General features: G+C 46.9%; 1 protein-coding gene across 1 annotated transcript in view; it reads left to right on the top strand.

Annotated features, from left to right (window-relative positions):
* The window catches only part of GALNT15 (polypeptide N-acetylgalactosaminyltransferase 15), a 38,638-nt gene that overhangs the window by 8,065 nt on the left and 8,333 nt on the right, over positions 1–22,240 (top strand). Inside the window, exons 2-5 of the mRNA XM_024747999.1 lie at positions 9,138–9,304; positions 10,707–10,911; positions 14,613–14,780; positions 21,154–21,271. Coding sequence (XP_024603767.1) covers positions 9,138–9,304; positions 10,707–10,911; positions 14,613–14,780; positions 21,154–21,271 — 658 coding nt within the window. The remainder of the gene's footprint in view (positions 1–9,137; positions 9,305–10,706; positions 10,912–14,612; positions 14,781–21,153; positions 21,272–22,240) is intronic.

Here is a 22,240-nt window from a genome sequence, read left to right as displayed (position 1 = left end):
TCTCCTGATCTTGAAGTGTGAAGACATAAAGTTTGCACTCATTGATCAGCTCTCCTGGGCCTGAATGATCCCTTTTAATCCAGGCGGCAGCCGTGGGCTGGAGAAAGGTCTCAGACTCCCTGTGCTGGCTAATTAAGGGATATAAATAAATAACAGAGCCAAGATTCAAAGCCACATTGATTTGATTCCAAAGCCCTGGGTCTTTCCTTCCCCACCTGCTGCTCAGAAGATGGACAAATGAGGTCAGGGTGGGCTTTTGGATACTTGAGTGATGTATACAAACTGAGACCGTAAAATATTCACCAGGTATATGGTTGAAGGACAAAGAAAATGCCTCCATTATTTAATAATGAAAACATGGATTTCTTCTTGGATCGCTTCATGAGTACCTGGTGATATTTGGACACTGCTTCACAATGTACAAGAGCTGTTTCTCTGCCCTGCCTCATTCACACCCCCCAGCAAAGCCGTGGCACAGACAGAGCAGGAAAAACATCCCCACTTGACAGAAAGAACCCAGGTCGCCAGGGGAGGGAAGCGACTTGCCCAGGGCCCCTGCGTGGACCACTTACCTTTTGCTCTCTTGTTTGTTTACCTACCCACTTTATTCCCTCAAAGGATTTGAAGATACATTATGAAATACAAAATTGCTATTAATATCATGTTTAGTCAGGATAAAGGGAAGTATACTTTAGAAAATCTTTCCTTCCTTTCCTGGTACAGGCCAAGCCCCTTCCCACCTCCAGGCCTTAGCAGAGGCTGTGACCTCTGCCAAGAACACCTCTCCCCTCTCACACACCTTCCCTGACTGTGTCCCACCCACTCTCAGGTCCTGGGTTCAGTTGTTGAATAATTCTGTGGTTTTCTGTTTAATAGGATATAAAGTCCATGATATCAGAGACTATCTGAGTTTGGGTTCCCCCAAAGCAGACCCTAAGGACAGAGAGTTGTTTTGCAGGTGTTGCCTGGGAGCCCTGGTAGGGAACAGCCAATGAAAAGTGGGTTTGCAGGCAGTTACCTCTGCAGGCAGCTAGAGTTCAGCCCTGGGGGGAACCTGGGAGACAGCATCTCATTACTACCCACCCCCACCCTTAGGGTCTGGGTTGCTGGATATTAATACACCAACTCATTTTAGTCACTGACTGAGGGCAGCAGCTCCCAGGGGTGGAGGGAGGTTACTCTCCACCTCTTCGAGCTTCTCTGGCAGTCAGAGAAAATGCTCGGGCAATTGGAAGTCAGGCTGTGCTGTATTACATGATATCCCCGAGGGGATATGGGCAGGGCACCACAGATTCTGCTTCAAGGATTTTATCTACTTAATTCATCTTCCAGTCCTCACACATAGTAGGTTGTCAGTCAATATCAGTTTAATGACTGGATGGAGAGATGGAAGATCAAGATCAAAGAGAAAATTAGAGTGAAAATAAGCAACCAATGACTAAATATCCTAATTCCTTACTCTGAGCTTCCTGGCGGCCAAAGTGAAAAAGGAAACTCGATAAGTATCATGATCCTTGTTGCTCAGGAACAGGAAACACACCAGGTCCTCAGAGGAGGAAAAGCTTTTCCTGGCACTTCTATCTGCCAGGAATTTCCCTCTAAAGTTGCATGGAGGGGATAGAAAGTGCTGGAGGAGACAATTCCCCTCCACAGGTGTTACAGAGACTGTAATGCAAAGCAGGCTGTCCTGAAATGCCTTCATGTACTGTTCTCTGATTAAAGCTGAGAGCATGGTGTCAAGCAGAACTCCACAGAAGCAAATTTCTAAGGCAGCCAAGACAGTGGGATCAAAGTAAGTTGCTTTCTGAGGACTTTACTGAATCAGTGTAGACAGTTCAGAGCTTGTGATGAAACCAATGGATTGCATGTTCTTCAAATAACGCTCTGGAGGAGACAATTCCCCTCCACAGGTGTTACAGAGACTGTAATGCAAAGCAGGCTGTCCTGAAATGCCTTCATGTACTGTTCTCTGATTAAAGCTGAGAGCATGGTGTCAAGCAGAACTCCACAGAAGCAAATTTCTAAGGCAGCCAAGACAGTGGGATCAAAGTAAGTTGCTTTCTGAGGACTTTACTGAATCAGTGTAGACAGTTCAGAGCTTGTGATGAAACCAATGGATTGCATGTTCTTCAAATAACGCCCCCCCCCCCCCCCATCACAGTCACTGTGATCTGGACATCAGAACCCAAGCCTTATGACTCTGAATCCAGAACATTCTATTAGCACTTCAGTCCAAGATGGGGATATGTATATACTGGTCAAGAGCACAAGGTTTAGAGTCACACTGACCATCAGCAATTTGCTGTGCAACTTTAAGCAAGTCACTTAAGCTCTCTGGACTCTAATTTCCTCATCTTTAAAACGGGACTGTGTATCCATTATCTAGTGCTGCATACACACGACCTCAAAATTTAGTGGCTTAAAAATTGGACGTCATAAAATTTTTAATTTTGTGCTTGAAGAAAGTGAAGACACAATCCCAGAAATGGTAGAAAATATTTACAAATTATATATCTGATTAGGGATTTATATCAGAATATATAAAGAACCCTTACAATAACAATAAAAAGATATCCAACTTAAAAATAGGCAAAGGATTAGAATAGACATTTCTCCAAAGAATACATAGAAAATAGCCAAAAAGCACATGAAATGATCCTCAAATCATTAGTCAGTAGGGAAATGCAAATCAAAATCACAGTGAGGTACCATTTCACCCACACTGGAATGGCTAAAAAGAAAACCCCAGACAATAACAAGTGTTGACAGGGATGTGAAGAGGTTGTTGGTGGAATGTAGAATGGTGCAGCTGCTTTGGAGAACAGTTTGGCAGCTCCTCAAAATATTAACCATAGATTTACCACATGACTCGGCAATGCCAGTCCTAGCTCTATACCCAAGAGAATTGGAAACATATGTTCACACAAAAACTTATACATGAATGTTCACAGCAGCATTACTCATAATAGCCAAAACTGGAAATACTCAAATATCCGTCAACTGATGAATGGATAAATAAAATACAGTCTATTCAAACAATGGAACATTATTCATCAGTAAAAAGGAATGAAGTACTGATACATGCTTCAACACGATGAACCTTGAAAACATTATATTAAGTGAAAGAAGCCAGACGCAAAAGGCTGCATGTTATGTGATTCCATTTATATGAAGTTTATAATCTTTAAGTAGTCCTCTAAAATAACTCTACTTCTTATCCTCATTTTACAGATGAAGAAATTGAGGCCTAGAGAGGTATTCAGGCCCTTGGGAGGCTTGCAAGAAATAATAATAACTAGCATGTATTGAACTGTTACTTATGAGTAAGGCACTGCTCTAAGTACTTTGTATGAATTAACTCATTTGATCCTTCCAACAAACCCATTTCACAGACGAAAACTACTGAGGTTAAGTAAAATGCATGCTCAAAAAGGACATACTGGAATCAAAAGTATTTCGAAAAATAACAATTGATTACTACAGATGTGACTGGTTCTGCGGATCTGGAAATTGTTGAAAGTAAAGATGGTTATCAGAGAGCTCATGTCGCTTGTCCGAGTCACACAAGGACAGATACAGGATTTGAACTCAATGCCAAAGCTTGATGACACATACGGACTCTTCCTAAGATGCCCTGAACTGTCACGGTGTTTGAGCTCTCAGGGTATCGCATGTCACACACCCCTTCTCCACGCTATGCTATCACATGGGCCCAACTGCCCATCCCTACGAGACCCGGTGCTGCGCAGGGGCTGATGACCACCGACCGCAGAAGCCCAGGCATGTATCCAGAGCCCTTCCTTCCACGGGGCTCTACACAGCCTGCCCTGCCCACAGGCCCCTGCGCCTCCTCACCCCGCCCCCCAGAAACAAAAGAATCAATCCTGGTTCCTCTGAAGAGCATCTCCCTGGCCCCGAGACACAGGCCTCGCCATCCTCTGATACTTAGCACCGCACTCAGACCGCGGTGAGAGCACTGGCCTTCTCGCAGGAGCCCATGGCGCTCGGCCCTGAAAGACCACGGTACCGCCACGGCTATTTCCAGTTCACGGCCCCGGGCCGTTCTGTGGTTGCCTGAAGAGGTGTTCCAGCACCACCTGTTTATGTCTTGGAGGCCATGTGAGCATCTTTCCACGGGGCAGGTGAAGGGTCCTCTCGGAGCTGGTGCCAGGACACCTGCCTCCGTGGCTCAGGGAGGTACCGTCCTTGGCCTTGGAAGAGCTTCCAGAAGCCCATTTGCCTTTCAAAGTCCTCGCAGCCTATTGAGCTCATCCCAGCCTTGCCTGTCATCTCTTCACCCACCTCTCTCACCAGGAAGAGAGAACACAGTTCTATGCATAAAACCTAGAAAACCCTAGTGGAGGGAGAGGAGGGGAGTCCTCTGAGATTCTCTTTGAAACCCCTGCTCCCCTGGTTTGTACTCTTCCCTTCCCCCTGTCCCATGCATAGAAGAGTCAGCAACACAGAATTTCAAGGCTGGAAGAGCCTTGGTGATCCATCCTGCAGTGATAATACATCCTCTGATCATGGCAGTGAATACTTACGCAGCGCTCAGTGCCAGCACCGTTCTTAGTGCTTCGTGAAAAAGCCATCTCATCTTCACAGCAGCCCTGCAACATGGGGGCTACTGTCACCCGCCTGCAGAAACCAAGGCCCCAGGAAGCCACTTTACTTGTCCAGGGTCGTTTACACAGCTAGGAAGTAGCGGGGCTCCCGCATCCACAGCTGAAACATCTCTGCATCCTCACAGGGAATGTCCTGTGAGGCCAAGGAGAGAAAGTTGGTTGCCCGGGGGCCCCAGCTCTGTAGCCCGGCAGGAAGTTCCCCCGTCTCCTGACTTGAGGAGAGTTAAATATTGAGTATATTACCCAGAGAAACTCAGGGAGCAGCAGGGGGGAGATTCAAATCAAAATTTGTCTGATTCCAAGTCCAAGCTCTTTTGACCACCATTCTACAAGGACACATGGGTGCACACAGACAAAGACATACAGACACACACACACAGAAGTGTCGTCTCCTGTCCATATATTCTATAGATTGGGGTGGAGAAGGGGCCAGGCCCCGGGGAAGGTATGGCTGTGTTCTGCCCTGAGGTGATGAACTTCAGTCCCTCTGAATCTGCACCCATGGGCATCCCATCTGCAGACCTCCTTGTCCCCAAACTCCTCTCCTGTCTGACCTGGAAAACAGCCAGCCTCCGAGCAATCGCCCAAGTAATGTTTTTGGGTTTTTCTGTACTCACTGAGTCCACTGAGGCAAGATTTCTTTTCAACAGCCATTGGAGGTCCCCATCTCTAGAACCCCTGGATCTGCCAACACGTACAACCACACAGGAAATGGAGAACACACAAAGGAAAATTTGAACCTGTTTGTTTGTGAGCAGATCTAGAGCAGTTCTGGGGGCAGAGTGGAACTTCTCGAACTCGGATAGACTGCAGGAGGAAAGCTCCACCAGGGCCTGGGGTGAGAGGAGGGGCTGTGGGGTGGGAGAGAGGGAGGGTAGAGGGGGTCGAAGACAGTCGAGAGTGCAGCGTGCGCTGGGGCCTCTCCGTTATCGTCCCAAAACTTCATGGGAACTGGTTCCACTTTGGATGTGTTATTTGACCATCCTGAAATCAAGCTGTAAAGGTTCATGTATAGTATAGTTCATTATTTTATTCTTCTTAGGGATGCTTCTAAGGACACTGTCATCTCTTGAGGGAATTCTTTCTAAAGTCCATAGGAATTTCTTTTAGAAACTAGTGCTAGGTGTAAAAACTAGTGAAATCTAAATGAGGTCTGTATTTGAGTTAATAGTATTGAACAATGTCAGATTCCTGGTTTGGATCATTGTGGATCATTCGGCAAAGCTGGGTGAAGATGACACGGGAACTGTCTGTACTATTTTTGCAACTTCTTTTGAGTCTTAAATGATTTCAAATGAAAAAGTTATAAATTGTAAAAAAAAAAACAGTCTAGAAAGAACATTGCTTTCCCTAAATTATCTGGTATGTAACTTTTCTGATGGTAATAATTCTATTGCAGAACAAACCTCCCATTTTACTTTGGCTACCAGGAAGCTCAGAGTCAAATTTTAGATTCTCTCTAGAAATACCAAGGCCCTTTTGACCTATGAATGTATGTTCTTTCTCCAGATGTTGACTTTCTACTTGTCAGCTAAAGAAAAATGCACAGCCTAAGAGTTGCCAGTTATGTTTTATTTGGGAATCTTACTGAGGACCATAGCCGGGGAGACAGGCTCTCAAATAGCTCTGAGGAACTGCTCCAAAGAGGTAGGGGAGGATATATAGGAGGTTTTGCTGAAAACAAACAAACAAATAAACAGACAAACCATGGAGCTGAACATCAAAAGATAACTGCTAGCATACGGTATTTGTCTTTTTCTTTCTGACTTACTTCACTCTGAATGACAGACTCTAGGTCTATCCATCTCATTACAAATAGCTCAATTTCATTTCTTTTTAAGGCTGAGTAATATTCCATTGTATGGAATTTAAGGGAAAAAAATGTCATGAAGAACCTAGGGGTAAGACAGGAATAAAGACGCAGACCTACTGGAGAACGGACTTGAGGATATGGGGAGGGGGAAGGGTGAGCTTTGACAGGGTGAGAGAGAGTCATGGACATATACACAGTAACAAACGTAGTAAGGTAGATAGCTAGGTGGAAGCAGCCGCAAGGCACAGGGATATTAGCTCGGTGCTTTGTGACAGCCTGGAGGGGTGGGATAGGGAGAGTGGGAGGGAGGGAGACGCAAGAGGGAAGACATATGGGAACATATGTATATGTATAACTGATTCACTTTGTTATAAAGCGGAAACTGACACACCATTGTAAAGCAATTGTACCTCAATAAAGATGTTTAAAAAAAAAAAGATAACTGCTAATCACAAAACACAGATATCTCAAGTTAATGATTTTAGTGCTTTTCTACGTAAGGGAAGATGCAAAAGTCTGGGCTCATTGAAATTATTCCTTAAATAAGTATCTTAAGTATCCTCTTTTTCTGCATCCTGAATCCCCTCAGGGTGCATTGTGGGTGAGGGATGCACTGGCTGTTGGCTTGATGGCTACAACGTTCTTTTCTTTTTACTGGAATGGCAGGCGACATTCTTTGTCCGCACACTCTTACTTCTATTTCCCTACTCTTGACTTTTCAGCCTTATTTTTTCTTTTACCATTATTTTATGGTACTTATTTCTTGAGAGTGACTTTAAATACTTTATGAAAAGAAATAGTGTATAAATAAGGAAACAATAAGACAGTTGTCACAGCTACCTTATGAGATGTTCATGCGCTTTTTTGTTTAATTATCTAAGATTTCTGTTTTACCATTAAGTTAAAGAACTTACCTAGTATCAATCCTCCACCACATAGGATTTTGCCCAGAGAGTCACGGGCAGGTTTCCAGAGTGTTGAGAGCTCCAGCTTTGGCTGGGAGGTACCCAGCAGAGAGATGTCCAGCTGGTGAGCAGCTCGGGCTGACCCTTCAGGTGGCATCTCCCATGAGCAGATTCTAAAGGCAGAAAGAAAAAAACAAAGAGTTCCTCACGAGGGAACCCCCATAAGGCTGTCAGTTGATTTCTCTACAGAAACGTTCAGGCCAGAAGGAATGACAAGATATATTCAGAGTCCTCAAGGGGAAAAATCTGCAACCTAGGATACTCTTCCCAGCAATATTATCATTTAGAATAGAAAGAGAGAGAAAGAATTTCTCAGGCAAGCAAAAGCTAAAAGAATACAGTAATGCTAAACCTATCCTAAAGGAAATATTGAAAGGTCTTCTCTAAATAGAAAAGAAGTAAGAATCTATAGGAAAGAGAAAATCACAGTTGGAAAGTAAATCATTTAAATAAGCCAGTACACAGATTTTTTAAAATTTTTCTGTTAAAGCAATCATAACCACAATGAACAGCAAAAGAATGAAAATGAAGATGTAAAATCATAAAATCATCGAAATCATAAAATATGAAGGAGAGTAAAGAAATATAGATTTTTTTTTCTAGAATGTGTTTGAGTCTATATGACTACCAGTCTAAAGCAATTAGATATAGGAAGATGAGTTAACATACTTGAAAAACAGGGTAACCACAAATCAAAAATATACAATAGAGTCACAAAAACCAAAAAGAAAAGAACATAAGCATAATATAAAGAAAATCATCAAACCAGAAAAGGAAAAAGAAAAAGAAAGGGACAAAGAAGAAATTTAAAATCAATGGGAAAACAAGGTTAAAATTGGCAATAAATACATATCTATGAATAATTACCTTAAATGTCAATGGATTAAACGCTCCAATCGAAAGACACAGAGTCGGGCTTCCCTGGTGGCACAGTGGTTGAGAATCTGCCCGCTAATGCAGGGGACACAGGTTCGAGCCCTGGTCTGGGAGGATCCCACATGCCGCAGAGCAGCTGGGCCTCTGAGCCACAACTACTGAGCCTGCACGTCTGGAGCCTGTGCTCCGCAACAAGAGAGGCCGCAATAGTGAGAGGCCCACGCACCGCGATGAAGAGTGGCCCCCGCTTGGCACAACTAGAGAGAGCCCTTGCACAGAAACGAAGACCCAACACAGAAAAAATAAATAAATAAAAAGACACAGTCTCGAAAAAAAAAACCTACAGTATGCTGCCTACAAGAGACCCACCTTAGGGCAAAGGACACGCATAGATTGAAATATTGATTAACATGTATTATGTGTCAGATGCTGTACTAGATTATAGAAATACACAAATAAAGAAAATAGTGTCCCTACTCCTAAACCAATGATCTTTCATGTTCACAGGACAATTACTCTGTACCTCGTCCTGTTTAAGCCTCACGGCAGCTCTAAGAGGTTGGTGATATTGTCATTCATTCCCACTTTACAGATTAGGACAGTCATCTGCTGAGAATGGTGGTAATACCTCTCAACTGCTACGGGAGAGGCGTGGGTTAACATTGTAAAGAAGCTCTCGGAACCCGAGTCCTGGGAGATAGTGGACAGCACTTCTGTCAGGGTGTAATGGGTTCTCTTTACGTGGAAATTCTGAGAAAACCCAGAGAGAGCCGGTGAGTTGGGAGGAGAGCCATTGGCTGAAGAAGCCCCAGCCAGGGCCTGCCCTTCCCCTCAGCGCCCTGCTTCTCTTCCCTGCAGGTGTCTGCAGCAGCGTCCCGGAGACAGCCTGCCCACAGCCAGCGTCATCCTCTGTTTCCACGATGAGGCCTGGTCCACCCTCCTGAGAACCGTGCATAGCATCCTGGACACAGCGCCCAGGGCCTACCTGAAGGAGATCATCCTGGTGGACGACCTTAGCCAGCAAGGTGCCCGCGGGCTTCCTCCAGGTTCCCTGGGGAGGGCCTGGCACCTGGGGGGTTCCCGTGCACAGACTGGGGTTTGGAACCTGTGCAGGCAAGGTTCCCCAAAGCAGACCTGCAGATGGGATGCAGGCGCAGGTAACTCATTAGTGAAGAGCCCCAGGGGCACTGCTTCTCTGTGAATACCAAAGACCTATTCTGCTCGTTGAATCCTCAGATGCAGAACCCTCAGACACAAAGGGCTGACTGTGCTGTCCTTTTATATAAGGCACTTAAACATCTGCAGACTTTGGTATCTACGGGGGGTCCTGGAACCAATCCCCTCACCCAGATACTGAGGAACGACTATACATTGTTCTTTCCATCTCCACTAGTTTGCTTATCTGGGGGTACTCAGCATGCCCATACACATAGCATTTCTGATCTTGAAGACAAAGCCTAACAAACTTGTCTCATCCTGTCACCTCTATAGATTGTCATTCCTAAAAGAACGTTTAGACTTTTGGTCTCCATTTCCTACCTTCCATTTTCCCTTCGACGCACTGCATTGCCCAGTCACCGCTACCACTGCAGTGAGACCGCTTCGGCCAGGGCCACCAATGACCTACTGGCAGTCACATGAAAGGGACCCTCTGTCTTTGACTTCCTTGACCACTGTGTCTTAGCTCAGGTACCCTAGAAGCAGAGCCTGAGATGGGGCCTCATGTGCATGTGATTTGGCGGGGGCGGTGCCCTCCGGGGAACGCTGTAGGGGAGTGGGGAAAGCCAGAGAGGCAGAGGAAGGAGCTGAACTTAGATGTGGCGTCAGATGAAGTTCAGCCACAGCCTGATCCCAGGGGGAGCCCTGCAATGTAAACTGCACCTCAGCATCCGTCTTGCCTTGAGGCAAGGGAGCGGGCTTGGTACCCTGGCAATGACGGGTCATTGACTCTGGCACCTGGGGTGAGGGGTATCATTCCGCATGACTCCCTGCCACTTGCAGGACAGGTGGTTCCAATACTCTAGGGCACATCTCCAGGGAAGGCTGCTGATTGCTGTTAGCAGCCAGCCCACAGCAGCTGGGCACGTGCAAAGCAAACCAGATCAGTAAAAGGGATCTCAGGGCTTCTGAGTAGGGCACCGGCAGTATCTGCTTCAACCTCATTGCTTCATTTAGAGGATGTGAGCGAGTTCTCTCCTCTCTTAGTTTTACGACACCATTTCTTTTGGTGTTTACTGGAGAGAATCCTGACCCACCGAAACTAACGAAGCATTTTACACCTTCACAACCACCACCACGTACGGGCTGCTCAGGACTCTTGTGCTCGCCACAGCTCCCAAGGTAGACCTGTTGACGATGATCCCGGTGAGGGTCATCGCGATCTCGTGGGCTGTGGCGTCTGTGACCCCACTGTCCTGTTGCTTCCAGGACAGCTCAAGTCGGCTCTCAGCAAGTATGTGGCCCGGCTGGAGGGGGTGAAGCTGCTCAGGAGCAACAGGAGGCTGGGCGCCGCCAGGGCCCGGATGCTGGGCGCCGCCAGGGCCACCGGGGACGTGCTGGTCTTCATGGACGCCCACTGCGAGTGCCACCCCGGCTGGCTGGAGCCCCTCCTGGCCAGAATAGCTGGTGACAGGTAACTCACCCCCGGGGGCTGCAGAGCAGGAGGTGGGAGAGGGGGAAACAGTCCACAGCCTCAGCCACTCAGAGGACACCCACCCATCACTGCCTGTGCTGACTGCCAGCTCTAGTGCCCAAGCCAAGGAGTAAGAGTCATGGCCAGAGGAAAAGGAGAATTTCCAAGGGGAAATGGGCAACACCCTCTTAGAGGTATTCCTGGCTCCAGAGGCTGTCAAGAGGCTCAAGAGCTGTTTCCCACTTGAAGACTGGTCTGGGCTCCTGTCTTAGGAACACCTAGTTCTTAAGGTTACCTAATTCTCAGCCGGGGCTGGGCCTGCTCCACAGGGAGAAGCAAGGTGGGGCAGGGAACAGAGAACCTCCGTTCGAGGGCGTAAATTATGGAAGGCAGTCTGAGGAATCCTGTGTGTGTGTGTGTGTATGTGTGTGTTTGTGTGTGTTGAAGAGCAGCGAGCGGATCAAGATGCCTCCAGCCCTGCAGAGGGAGCAGCCTTCCTCCTGTCTGATGCCCACAGGAAACTCTCCAGCCTCCATCCTTCTCCACTCCCCTCAGCAGGCAGAGTCCTGGAAGGGCCAGCGTCAGTCTTGGGGTCGCACCTGAGCAGCAGAGCTCTGGGAATAGGGAATTCAGAGCTTTTTGCTTCTCAGTATAATATACTTCTCACAAACACGGAGAATTTGCGTGAACTTCCAAGATGACTTTGTACGTTGTAGAGCTGGAGGAACATCCAGGCCTGGGGAAAATAAAGAGTGGGTGAGATGAACTAGGGTTCATTCTTCCTTGCGGTAAAAAGTTTGGTTGGTAAGTTTGCAACTGCAGGTAGCTTTTGGCTCTCTGGACAGTGGTGCCTTGGTTGACCTCACGTATTTCAGTTAGCTGGTGTTTGTTGATGGCTCCATTGAAACCCAAACGCTTGACCTCCTGGAGCTTAGAAAGGCTTAAGAGAGGATCGATCTCGTGTCTGCCTGAGAGTTAAAACTCAGTTCACAAGTGACAGGTTGATGGAGTGAGCCCTCTCCTAACTCCTTCCAAGTCAGACAGGGAAGCTTTGCTATTTTGTTTTAAGTGAAGTCCAAGAGCACCAGCTACATCTGTAGGTTCGAAACACAAAGCTAAATATAAGATTTTTTTTTTAACCACCTTTTTTCGAGTCCCTAGGCTGTAGTTACTTCCTAATTCGGCCCTGGTTGGGCAGCCACTATGGTCCATGGGAATGAAAACCAAAACAAGGAAACATCTTTCACTTCATTCATTGACATTTTATTCTTATCTCTATCCAAAATGTACTCAAGGAGGCTTATGATGAATCACTTACGTATCTGGCTAAAATAGAAGGGAAAGGAGATTTCAGAAAGGAAAAGATAGTGTTAGAAATCGGGGATAGGGACTTCCCTGGTGGCGCATTGGTTAAGAACCCGCCTGCCAATGCAGGGACACGGGTTCGAGCCCGGGTCTGGGAAGATCCCACATGTTGTGGGGTAACTAAGCCCGTGCGCCACAACTACTGAGCTTGCTCTCTAGAGCCCCTGAGCCACAGCTACCAAGCCCGCGCGCCACAACTTCTGAAGCCCGCACGCCTAGAGCCCGTGCTCCGCCACAAGAGAAGCCACCACAATGAGAAGCCCGCACACTGCAACGAAGAGTAGCCCCCGCTCACCCCAACTAGAGAAAGCCCGCATGCAAAAACAAAGACCCAACACAGCCAAAAAAAAATAAAGAAAGAAATTTATTAAAAAAAATAAAACATACAGGGAAATCTGGCAAATTTAAGTTTAAAAAGAAAAGAAAGAAATCGGGGATAATACAGTTATTAGAAGTGAGCTTTACGTATGACTGAGCCTCCAGCAAGACAGAGTAAAAAGAGAAATTTGATGAATTTTAGGGTGATCGTTTTCTGATGAACAGGGACGTACACCTTTTATCAAGAAGGACACAGCTCAAAGGTCTGGGATGAATTGATTGTGTGGACGCTTGAATGCAGTTTCCTTTCTTGTCCTGTTACCATTACTAAGATGGCACAAACTTGATGGGGTTCTTTAGAATTCAGCCACACAGCTTCCCTGCCTCTTGATTCTGAAATTCCACAAAATGCTTTGCCAGTAGCCAAATACATCTCGATTGCTCAGCTCATTCCACAGTAAGCGGAGACTTGGGACGGTGCCCTCCTTTCCTCCTTGACCTTGCTTCTCACTTTTCTTAGGTCAACACGAGGTGCCCCAAAATAGTGGAGGCCAGAGAGATTAAGTTCCCCTTACCTTCCAGAGGGAACAATGTGAAAAGCACAGGACAAGCATATCGAGATCCTTGCTGTAAATATAAACCCCATGACTCTTCCTGCCAAGGCCAGTCACTTGAGGCCACAGATTAAAGCAGATCATTGAATCCCAGGACCACCCTGGCCCTCTGCATAAGCGCTGGGCTCGTGCCAGCCCTGGCTGTCTCTGAGGTGGATGGAAATTGATGGGAGTATGAACAGCCTAGCTGGCATCTCTTTTCCAGGAATCTTCCTTTTCTTAGACTGGTAACTTCCAGCACCCCTGAGTTCAGGCCTGATTCATTGCATGGTACGGATTTTAGAAGAAACTATTGTGAGAGGTCAGAAAAAAAATGTGAGTGAGATACTGACTAGGTAGAGGGCAGCTCCTGCTACACCTAAGTGATGACTTGTTTAATCAAAAGGCAGAGTTTCCAACCTGTACCAATTTCCCACATTACCCTCTCTGAGGTCACGTAATCCCAGGCTGTGCAAAAAAATTGGGATAAAATACAATTACCAACAGCAACAGTAATTCTCAAAGGGATCAAAGACCCCCAAAGAAGTCAAGAGCCACAGTCCTAGAGCATTACAGCTGAGAAAGACCTTTGTGAGAAGTAGCTCAACCTCCCATTTTATGAATGAGGAAGCTGAGGCCCAGAGAGGTGCAACAGCTATCTCAAGTTCATACAGCATTAGCGGCAGAGCTGAGCCTAGGTCCCTATTCCCCCGTGTCTCAGTTTTATCCTGAGAGGTTTTTTGTTTGTTTGTTTGTTTTGTTTTTTTTCTGTATGCGGGCCTCTCACTGTTGTGGCCTCTCCCGTTGCGGAGCACAGGCTCCGGACGCGCAGGCTCAGCGGCCATGGCTCATGGGCCCAGCCGCTCCGCAGCATGTGGGATCTTCCCGGACCGGGGCACGAACCAGTGCCCCCAGAATCGGCAGGCGGGCTCTCAACCGCTGCGCCACCAGGGAAGCCCTATCCTGAGAGGTTTTTAAAGAAAGGGGCAGGCATGCTTTTTAATGAAATAGGCCCCCGATTCCTTATGGAAAAATATATTTTCTAGGAGAGTACTGTTCAGTAGAAATAGAACATGAACCACAGATATAATTTAAACATTTCTAGTAGTCCCATTACAAAAGAAAATGAGACAGATGACATTAATTTTAACAAAATATTTTAGTAAACCCAATATGTCCAGAATATTATCATTTCAATATGCAATCTGAGATTTGTACATCTTTTTTTTCAAACTAAATCTTCTAAATCCAGTGCATATTTTACACTTACACCACATCTCAGTTCGGACAGATGCTATTTTAGGTGCCCAGTAACCGCGTGTGGCTGGTAGCTGCCATATTGGGCAGCATGTGTCTGGGTTATGTTTCTGTCCCCCAGCAAGTGGAGGGTGTGTATCCTTTATCTGCTTCCACGATTCTTTCCAGGAGCCGGGTGGTGTCTCCAGTCCTAGATGTGATCGACTGGAAGACTTTCCATTATTACCCCTCCAAGGACCTGCAGCGCGGGGTATTGGACTGGAAGCTGGATTTCCACTGGGAGCCTTTGCCGGAGCGAGAGATGAAGGCCCTCCTGTCCCCCATCAGCCCCATCAGGTGAGGCTCCTTCACTCAGCCTGCTTTGCTTTTACTTCCTCAGGGTGGACTCAGCACCAGACTGCCTGGGCTAATCCCGGTTCTCCTAGTTTCCTAGCAAGTTACTTAATCAGTAAATTGGGGATAGTAACGGTACTTAGCTTATAGGGTTGTTGTGAGGTTTGAATGAGCTAATATATGAAAAACATTCAGAAAGTGCCAGACTCGCAGCTATAGGTGTTATTATTCTTACAATGTTATATGAATGGAGTCCAGCGAAGCTTCCAGATACTGGAGTGGAAAGTGGAAGCACCTTGTCTGGGGCCTCAATCCAGCTCTGTCTTACCAGGTAACACTGGAGTTCCCCTGCCTGGGGTGCTTTCTTGGTAAAAAGGAAGAATTCAGCCAGGTGAATGCTAGGACACCATAAGTCTCAAAATATGTCCAACTTTATGGTTTGCTTCTCATGTGTTTGGTTTTTGGACAATCATTCTATTTAAGTCAAAGTTTTAGATATCTTCTGCTTTATAACAAACCATCCAAACTTAAAGGTGTGAAACAGCTGTTTTATTAAGAGCATGGACTCTGGGTTGTGAATTCTGAAAGGAAGCATTGGCGTTGGCTGTCTCTGCTCCATGGTGTCTGGGGCCTAGCAGGACTATCCTTTACTAGACTAGACTGGCTGGAAATGACTCAACAACTCCAGGCAGGAATCCCCTGGAGTTTGACGCTGGCCGTCGCTGGGACCCAGCGGGAGCTTCTTCCCCATTCTCTCCTTGAAGTCACTGAAGGCAGGTTAGTTGGGGTTTCCTACACCCCGGCATTGGGTTCAGAGAGCAAGTACCCAAAAGGAGCCAGGCAAAGCAAGCTGTATCCCCCGACCGATTAAAAAAATAATCTATTGAGGTGAAATTCATATAACATAAAATGAACCATTTCAAAATGAACAATTCACTAGCATTCAGTACATCCACAATATTGGGCAACCACCATCTCTTTTTAGTTCCAAAACATTTCCATGATTCCAAAGGAAAATCCCTTACTTAGTGTCTCCAGCTGTCCCCTTTCCCCAGCCTCTGGCAATGCCCAATCTACTGTCTGTCTCTATGGATTTATCAAATCTGGGTATTTCATATTAATGGAATCGTACAATAGTTAACCTTTATGTGTCTTCTCTCACTTACTGTGATGCCTTAGAGTATGTATCCCCTTTTATAACTAAGTCTCAGAAGTCACCTAAGGTCACCTCCTCCAAAGTCACAGGCCCACCCAGGTTCACAGGAAGGAGACTTGGACCCACCTCTCAGGGGTGTCAATGTCAATGTCATGTTGTAAGAAAAGCCCGTGGGATAAGGAATCTGCCACAGCTGACCTGCCCAGTGCCAAGCAGTTACCCAAGTTGTTTCCAAATGCCTAGTCCAGGGACACAAAGTGAAGGCATTAGGCACAAACAGGACTTCCAAGGGTCTGCCCGAGGGTGTGCAACTCTCACAGCTGACATGTGATAAACCATGAGCTTAGATACGCAAAAAATATTTCTTTTTATTTTCTACTAACCGAACTTAGGCAATTTCTGTCTTGACCCCTGCTTCCTAATGGCAGAAACCTTCCAGACAAATTAGACAAATTCAGTGATAGCTTAGTCATCTCATCTTTAAATCTGTCATCCATCCTTGTCCACCCTCCCGGCCCCCTGGGGTTGATTTTGAGCTCCAAGCTTCTGTCGGGGAGGTGGGTGGGGAGGGAGTGCCCCACCTCGGGCTTTAGCTGTCCTGCATCGGTGTTCACCACGATGCACTTTCACTGGTCATGGCCTCTGATGCGGGGCTGGCACGCTGTCCCCAGTGGCCCGCACCTTCCACGTGGCATCTGCTGAAGTCCCACATCTTCTCCTGGCCCCCATAGCACAGCACACGCTGGTGTACTGATGGTACAGGAGGCTCCATGGAACTGCACCCACCACCTTCTGCCTGGATCCCCAGGGCCCCCATGACCTTCTGCCTGGGTCCCCAGGGTACCACCTAGACCCGTCTCCCGGGACCGAAGGTGGTCAGGGGGTTCCTGAACTCCCAGGACAGCCAGATGGGAGGTGGGCAACATGCCCCCTGCTCTCTGATTCCCAAACAACAAGCACGGGATCCTCTTCTTCCAGGAGTTAACCCCGAAGGTGTAAAGGTGGACACGAGGTCCTTCTCAGAGATCTACCTGCATCTTTGTCTCTTGGTCTCCCCACGGGCTCTCTCTTCTCTCCTCAGGGTGGAGGATCTTATCTAGTTTGGACATAGAAAATACTGGCTCTGTGAGGATGATCCCTCATCCTAGGCATAGGCGGTGGCTTTGTCATTCAAACTTTAAAGCTCAGAGTCTGGTGTCTTCGTTCTTGGCTGTTGGGCCATGTCGGAGTCAGCTCAGTGGTCATAGGAAAATACTGCATGTTGGGTGGCTTAACCCACATTAAATTTATTTTCTCACAGTCCGGGAGGGTAGAAGCCCAAGATCAAGTTTCTGGCCGATTTGGTTTTTGGTGAGACTTCTCTTCCTGCCTTGCACACAGCCACCTCTCCCTGTGTCCCCACAGGACAGAGAGGGGGCCCTGGGGTCTCTTCCTCTTCTAAGGGCACGAGTCTATCAGATCAAGCCTCCCCCCTTATGACTTCATGTATCCTTAATTACTTCCTCAGAGGCCCCATCTCCAAATACAATATACGCTGGGAGATAGGGCTTTGCCATGTGAATTTGGGAGGGACACATACATTCAGTCTGTAACAGGCCAATACCAACCTTGGGCCTTGTATACCCAATGGGGAAGTTTCATGGTATTAAGATGTAACTATGAGAGGTTGGGGTGCAGAGCCAGATAGATTTCACCTCCTTCCATCATAGGTATGAATCCTGAAAGTGCAGAGAGCTTTGAATGCTTTCTAACCTCTTTACTGGTCCATCAGCCTCTTCTGAGCACCTGTTTCGTGCCAGACACTCTAAGGGCTGTGGACACAAAGAATTGAAAGACACGTTTCCAGACCTCTTCGATTTATGGTGTGGGGAGGGTAGTAGCTCGGTGAGCAGTATGAGGGGTACCGGACAGAGGGGCCCACAGGGAGTTAAGAGAGGCGCTCGCTTGAGGGAACAGTTTATCCTGCTCCAGCCGAAGCAAAGGGATTCTATTGAAGAGAACACACTTCTCAGAGGACCTTTACCCAACCCGAGGCAAAGGCACTTTGACCCCAGGCATCAATCCTCTCTGGAAACTTCTTCTAAGCCTCAGGGCCTCTCTGATGGCCAAGGTCACTGTAGGTCACCTTGACCTACCATCGGCCAAAGTCAGCGCCAGAGAGAGCCCAGTCACCTTTGCCCTCAGCAGCCGGTCCTTCCCTGAGACGCGGCTGCTACCTGGGGCCCTACAGAGGCCTCAGGCTCCCTATCCAGGGCCCAGATCCCTCCTCACACACATTATCATACTTTTCTACCCATGTCTTCCCCACCCTGAATACTCTGACTTCATGGCTTCCCTCATCAATCTGGTGAGAGAGCACGAGATGAGGAATTAGGACAAGGTTTGGTACAGACTCTATACAGATGCTAAGAAAATTCCAGAAAGGGTATCATCATTTGTATACTTGCAAATGACAGTATTAAGGAATATTTACTGAACATATATTATGTGCTTAGCTAATGCTGTAAACATAGTATACATATTAACTCAAACCTTACCATAATTCTGTAAAGCAGTTATTGTTACTAATTACTGTTATTAATCCCATTTTACACATGTGAAAAGTGAGGTTTATAGAGATTAAATTACAGATGAAACCCCCAGAGGTTGCCCAGTTCCATAAGGTTATTAAGAGGTAGATCCAGGGTTAAAACCCTTACGGCCTGGGGCTTCCCTGGTGGCGCAGTGGTTGAGAGTCTGTCTGCCAATGCAGGGGACACGGGTTCGTGCCCCAGTCCGGGAAGATCCCACATGCCGCGGAGCGGCTGGGCCCGTGAACCGTGGCTGCTGCACCTGCGCGTCCGGAGCATGTGCTCCGCAACGGGAGAGGCCCGCGTACCGCAAAGAACAAACAAACAAAAAAACCCAAACCCTTATGGCCAGCCTCCTGACACAATGCTCTTCACGGCTCTGATCTGCTGTGTTTTTTAAAAATTTATTTACTTGTTTATTTATTTTGGTTGCATTGGTCTTCGTTGCTGTGTGTGGGCTTTCTCCAGTTGTGGCGAGCAGGGGCTACTCTTTGTTGTGGTGCGTGGGCTTCTCATTGTGGTGGCTTCTCTTGTTGCAGAGCACGGGCTCTAGGCACACTGGCTTCAGTAGCTGCAGTGCATGGGCTCAGTAGTTGTGGCTCACGGGCTCTAGAGCACAAGCTCAGTAGTTGTGGCACACGGAGTGCGGTGGCACTCCACAGCACGTGGGATCTTCCTGGACCAGGGCTCGAACCCGTGTCCCCTGCATTGGCAGGTGTATTCTTAACCACTACGCCACCAGGGAAGTCCCCTCTGCTGTGTTTTAAATACAGTCTGTCATCCCCAGATACCCATGTCAGTTCAGGACATGGTTTACTTCCAGATGCATCATGAAAAAGCTCTTGATTTTCAGAGATCTTTGGATTTTGGCATGCACATTTGCTTTACATGACATTTCTTTTAATCTCCACAAAACCCTATTATGAAACACTATTACTGTACCCTATTAGAGGTAAGGAAATTGAGACCAGACAGGTTATCTGTCTCATCCAAGATCTTACAAATTGTGAGTGGTAGAATTGGAAATTTTGTCAAGTAATAACTACACTACTGGTTTTTAGTATTGTGGCATAACTTAGTATTTTTAATAACCTAAATGTCAGTAGTTTTGTTAATGTAAGACTATTTTCTTAGTAATTAAAAAAAAATATGAACTCTGAGTCATTCACTCCTTGAGACATACCCAGAGTTTGGCTGTATTAAAATTTGTTCTCATATGGAGGTTCCTTAAAAAACTAAATATAAAATTACCGTATGACCCAGCAATCCCACTACTGGGCATATACCCAGAGAAAACCATAGTTCAAAAAGACACACGTGCCCCAATGTTCATTGCAGCACTATTTACAATAGCCAGGTCACAGAAGCAACCTAAATGCCCATTGACAGACGAATGGATAAAGAAAATGTGGTACATATATACAGTGGAGTATTAATCAGCCATAAAAAGGAACGAAATTGGGTCATTTGTAGAGATCTGGATGGATCTAGAGACTGTCATACAGAGTGAAGTAAGTCAGAAAGAGAAAAACAAATATCGTATATTAACGCATATATGTGGAACCTAGAAAAATGGTGCAGATGAATCTGTTTGCAGGGCAGAAATGGAGACACAGTTGTAGAGAACAAATGTATGGACACCAAGGGGGGAAAGTGGTGGGGAGGCGGGTGGTGGTGTGATGGATCGGGAGATTGGGATTGACATGTATACACTAATATGTATAAAATGGATAACTAATAAGAACCTGCTGTATAAAAAAAAATTTTTAATAAATTTTTAAAAAAACAAAAAAACCCCCCAAAAAACAACAATGAAAATTTGTTCTCTTTTGAATAAAGAGATTGTGGTTCAAAAGCCTCTGGCTCCATCCTCCCCAGTTAAACCCTTCTGAGGGATGCTGTTGCCATCTTCATTCCCTCACTCGGGATTCCAGCTTTCTGTGTTTTTAAGTCATGTGTATTTCCCCCAGAGCAGATGGGGACCTATCTACTTCCAGAGTCTCTGGGGGATTCATCTTAGAATTGGGGAGGGGGTCAATGGTCACGAAGCAAACAAGAGGGTGAGATCAGGGGTGAGGGAAGAAAGAGGACTGCCGGTTCCCTTGGTCCATGCCTGGTGCTGCCGGCCTTAGGGCATCTTATTTAACCAAGGTCTTCTTCCCAAAATCTCGCCAGACGGGCCTCTCCCTAAAGGAGCAGTGCCGGAGGATGAGGTGTAAACGGCCCAGGCAACCAGAGCTCTCTCCTTTTTTTTTTTTTTTTTTTTTGCGGTACGCGGGCCTCACACTGTTGTGGCCTCTCCCGTTGCGGAGCACAGGCTCTGGACGCGCAGGCTCAGCGGCCATGGCTCACGGACCCAGCCGCTCCGCGGCATGTGGGATCTCCCCGCACCGGGGCACGAACCCGCGTCCCCTGCATCGGCAGGCGGACTCTCAACCACTGCGCCACCAGGGAAGCCCATAGAGCTCTCTTTTCATGAAATACTGGGATTTCTGACAGGCTTGCTTGGCTCCAGTCTTGAGATCTGTCTGAGCCCTGAGTCCACTCTCTGGGCCACTGGAGCGCCCCCTACCTGCCATCCCCCCACCGCTCCCCAGATGCTCCAGGTTCTGAACCTTTCTACATACATAGTCTCACCTTCTCTCTCCAGGAGCCCTGTGCTGTCCGGCGGGGTCGTGGCCATGGACAGACATTACTTCCAAAACACTGGAGCGTATGACCCTCTCATGTCACTGAGGGGTGGCGAAAACCTCGAACTGTCTCTCAAGGTACTTCCTGGGCCAAGGGAGGCCCAGGTGGGTTCTTTGGAGCCCTGTGTCCGGTCACAGCTTGGAGGTCAGGGCTAAGGCTTCGGGCAAATTACAAAGTCATTATACGTAGTGTGTCAAACCCTCATTTCTCCCCCTTTTTCATCTCTCTTGATTTCACCCCAGCCTCCTTCCTGAACTCGCCTGTCAAACCTGCCCTTAGGAAAGGGCGAGTTTTCAGTCATTTCCACCTGAGTGCAAAGCTTCCCATACATTCTCCATTCCCGGCACCCTTAGCATCTTGATAGTTTTCACAGCACCCATTGGCCAAAGCAAATACCAAGCAGTTCTGTGCATTGAGTAGTTTGGTCCAAACAACTTAAGTATTTGTCCGAACAGCTTAGCACCCACTGGGCGCCAGACAGTTTCTCAAACCTTGGAATCAGATTGGACCCGCCACCCTCATTTCCTGTTCCATGTTGATTTTTAACCTGATGCTTGCTTTTTCATGACAGCAACCACTGAAAACCCACCCCAACAAAGACATATATCATTAAAAGGGCAGTGATCTAAGGTTGAAACAATGAATTGCCTTGAACTTGTACTTTTCAGAACACAGATGTCACTATGTTTCTCCTGAACAATGAAAATACCCACGTGGCCTTTTGAGTTTGCTGTAGCACCCTGGGGTGCCTTGGCACCCAGTTTGGGAACCCCATCGGTTTGGGTTCTTGGTGTGTTTGGCTTCATGTACCGCCTATCCTAGGCATGTTTTCACTTTCCTCTTTATTCCCAAGTGGGGAATAAAAGGCTTCCTGTCAAATGAACTTCAGGCATTTGGGAGTAGGAGGGAGTGAGTGGAGAGTAGAGACATTTCCAGAAGTAGAAAGATTCTGGTTGAGAAAGCTTGCTTTGACCTCCACACAGATGGCTTCTGGTGCCTTTGCAGCAGGAGACTTCACAAGGCTTTAGAAATTCCCTGGCCACTAT

This window comes from Neophocaena asiaeorientalis, unplaced genomic scaffold (genome assembly GCF_003031525.2).
Source record: "Neophocaena asiaeorientalis asiaeorientalis breed wild unplaced genomic scaffold, Neophocaena_asiaeorientalis_V1.1 scaffold33, whole genome shotgun sequence".
NCBI classification, from domain to species: Eukaryota; Metazoa; Chordata; class Mammalia; order Artiodactyla; family Phocoenidae; genus Neophocaena; species Neophocaena asiaeorientalis.
The sequence above is the reverse complement of the archived record's forward strand: the minus strand, read 5'-3'. Positions and strand labels throughout refer to the sequence as shown.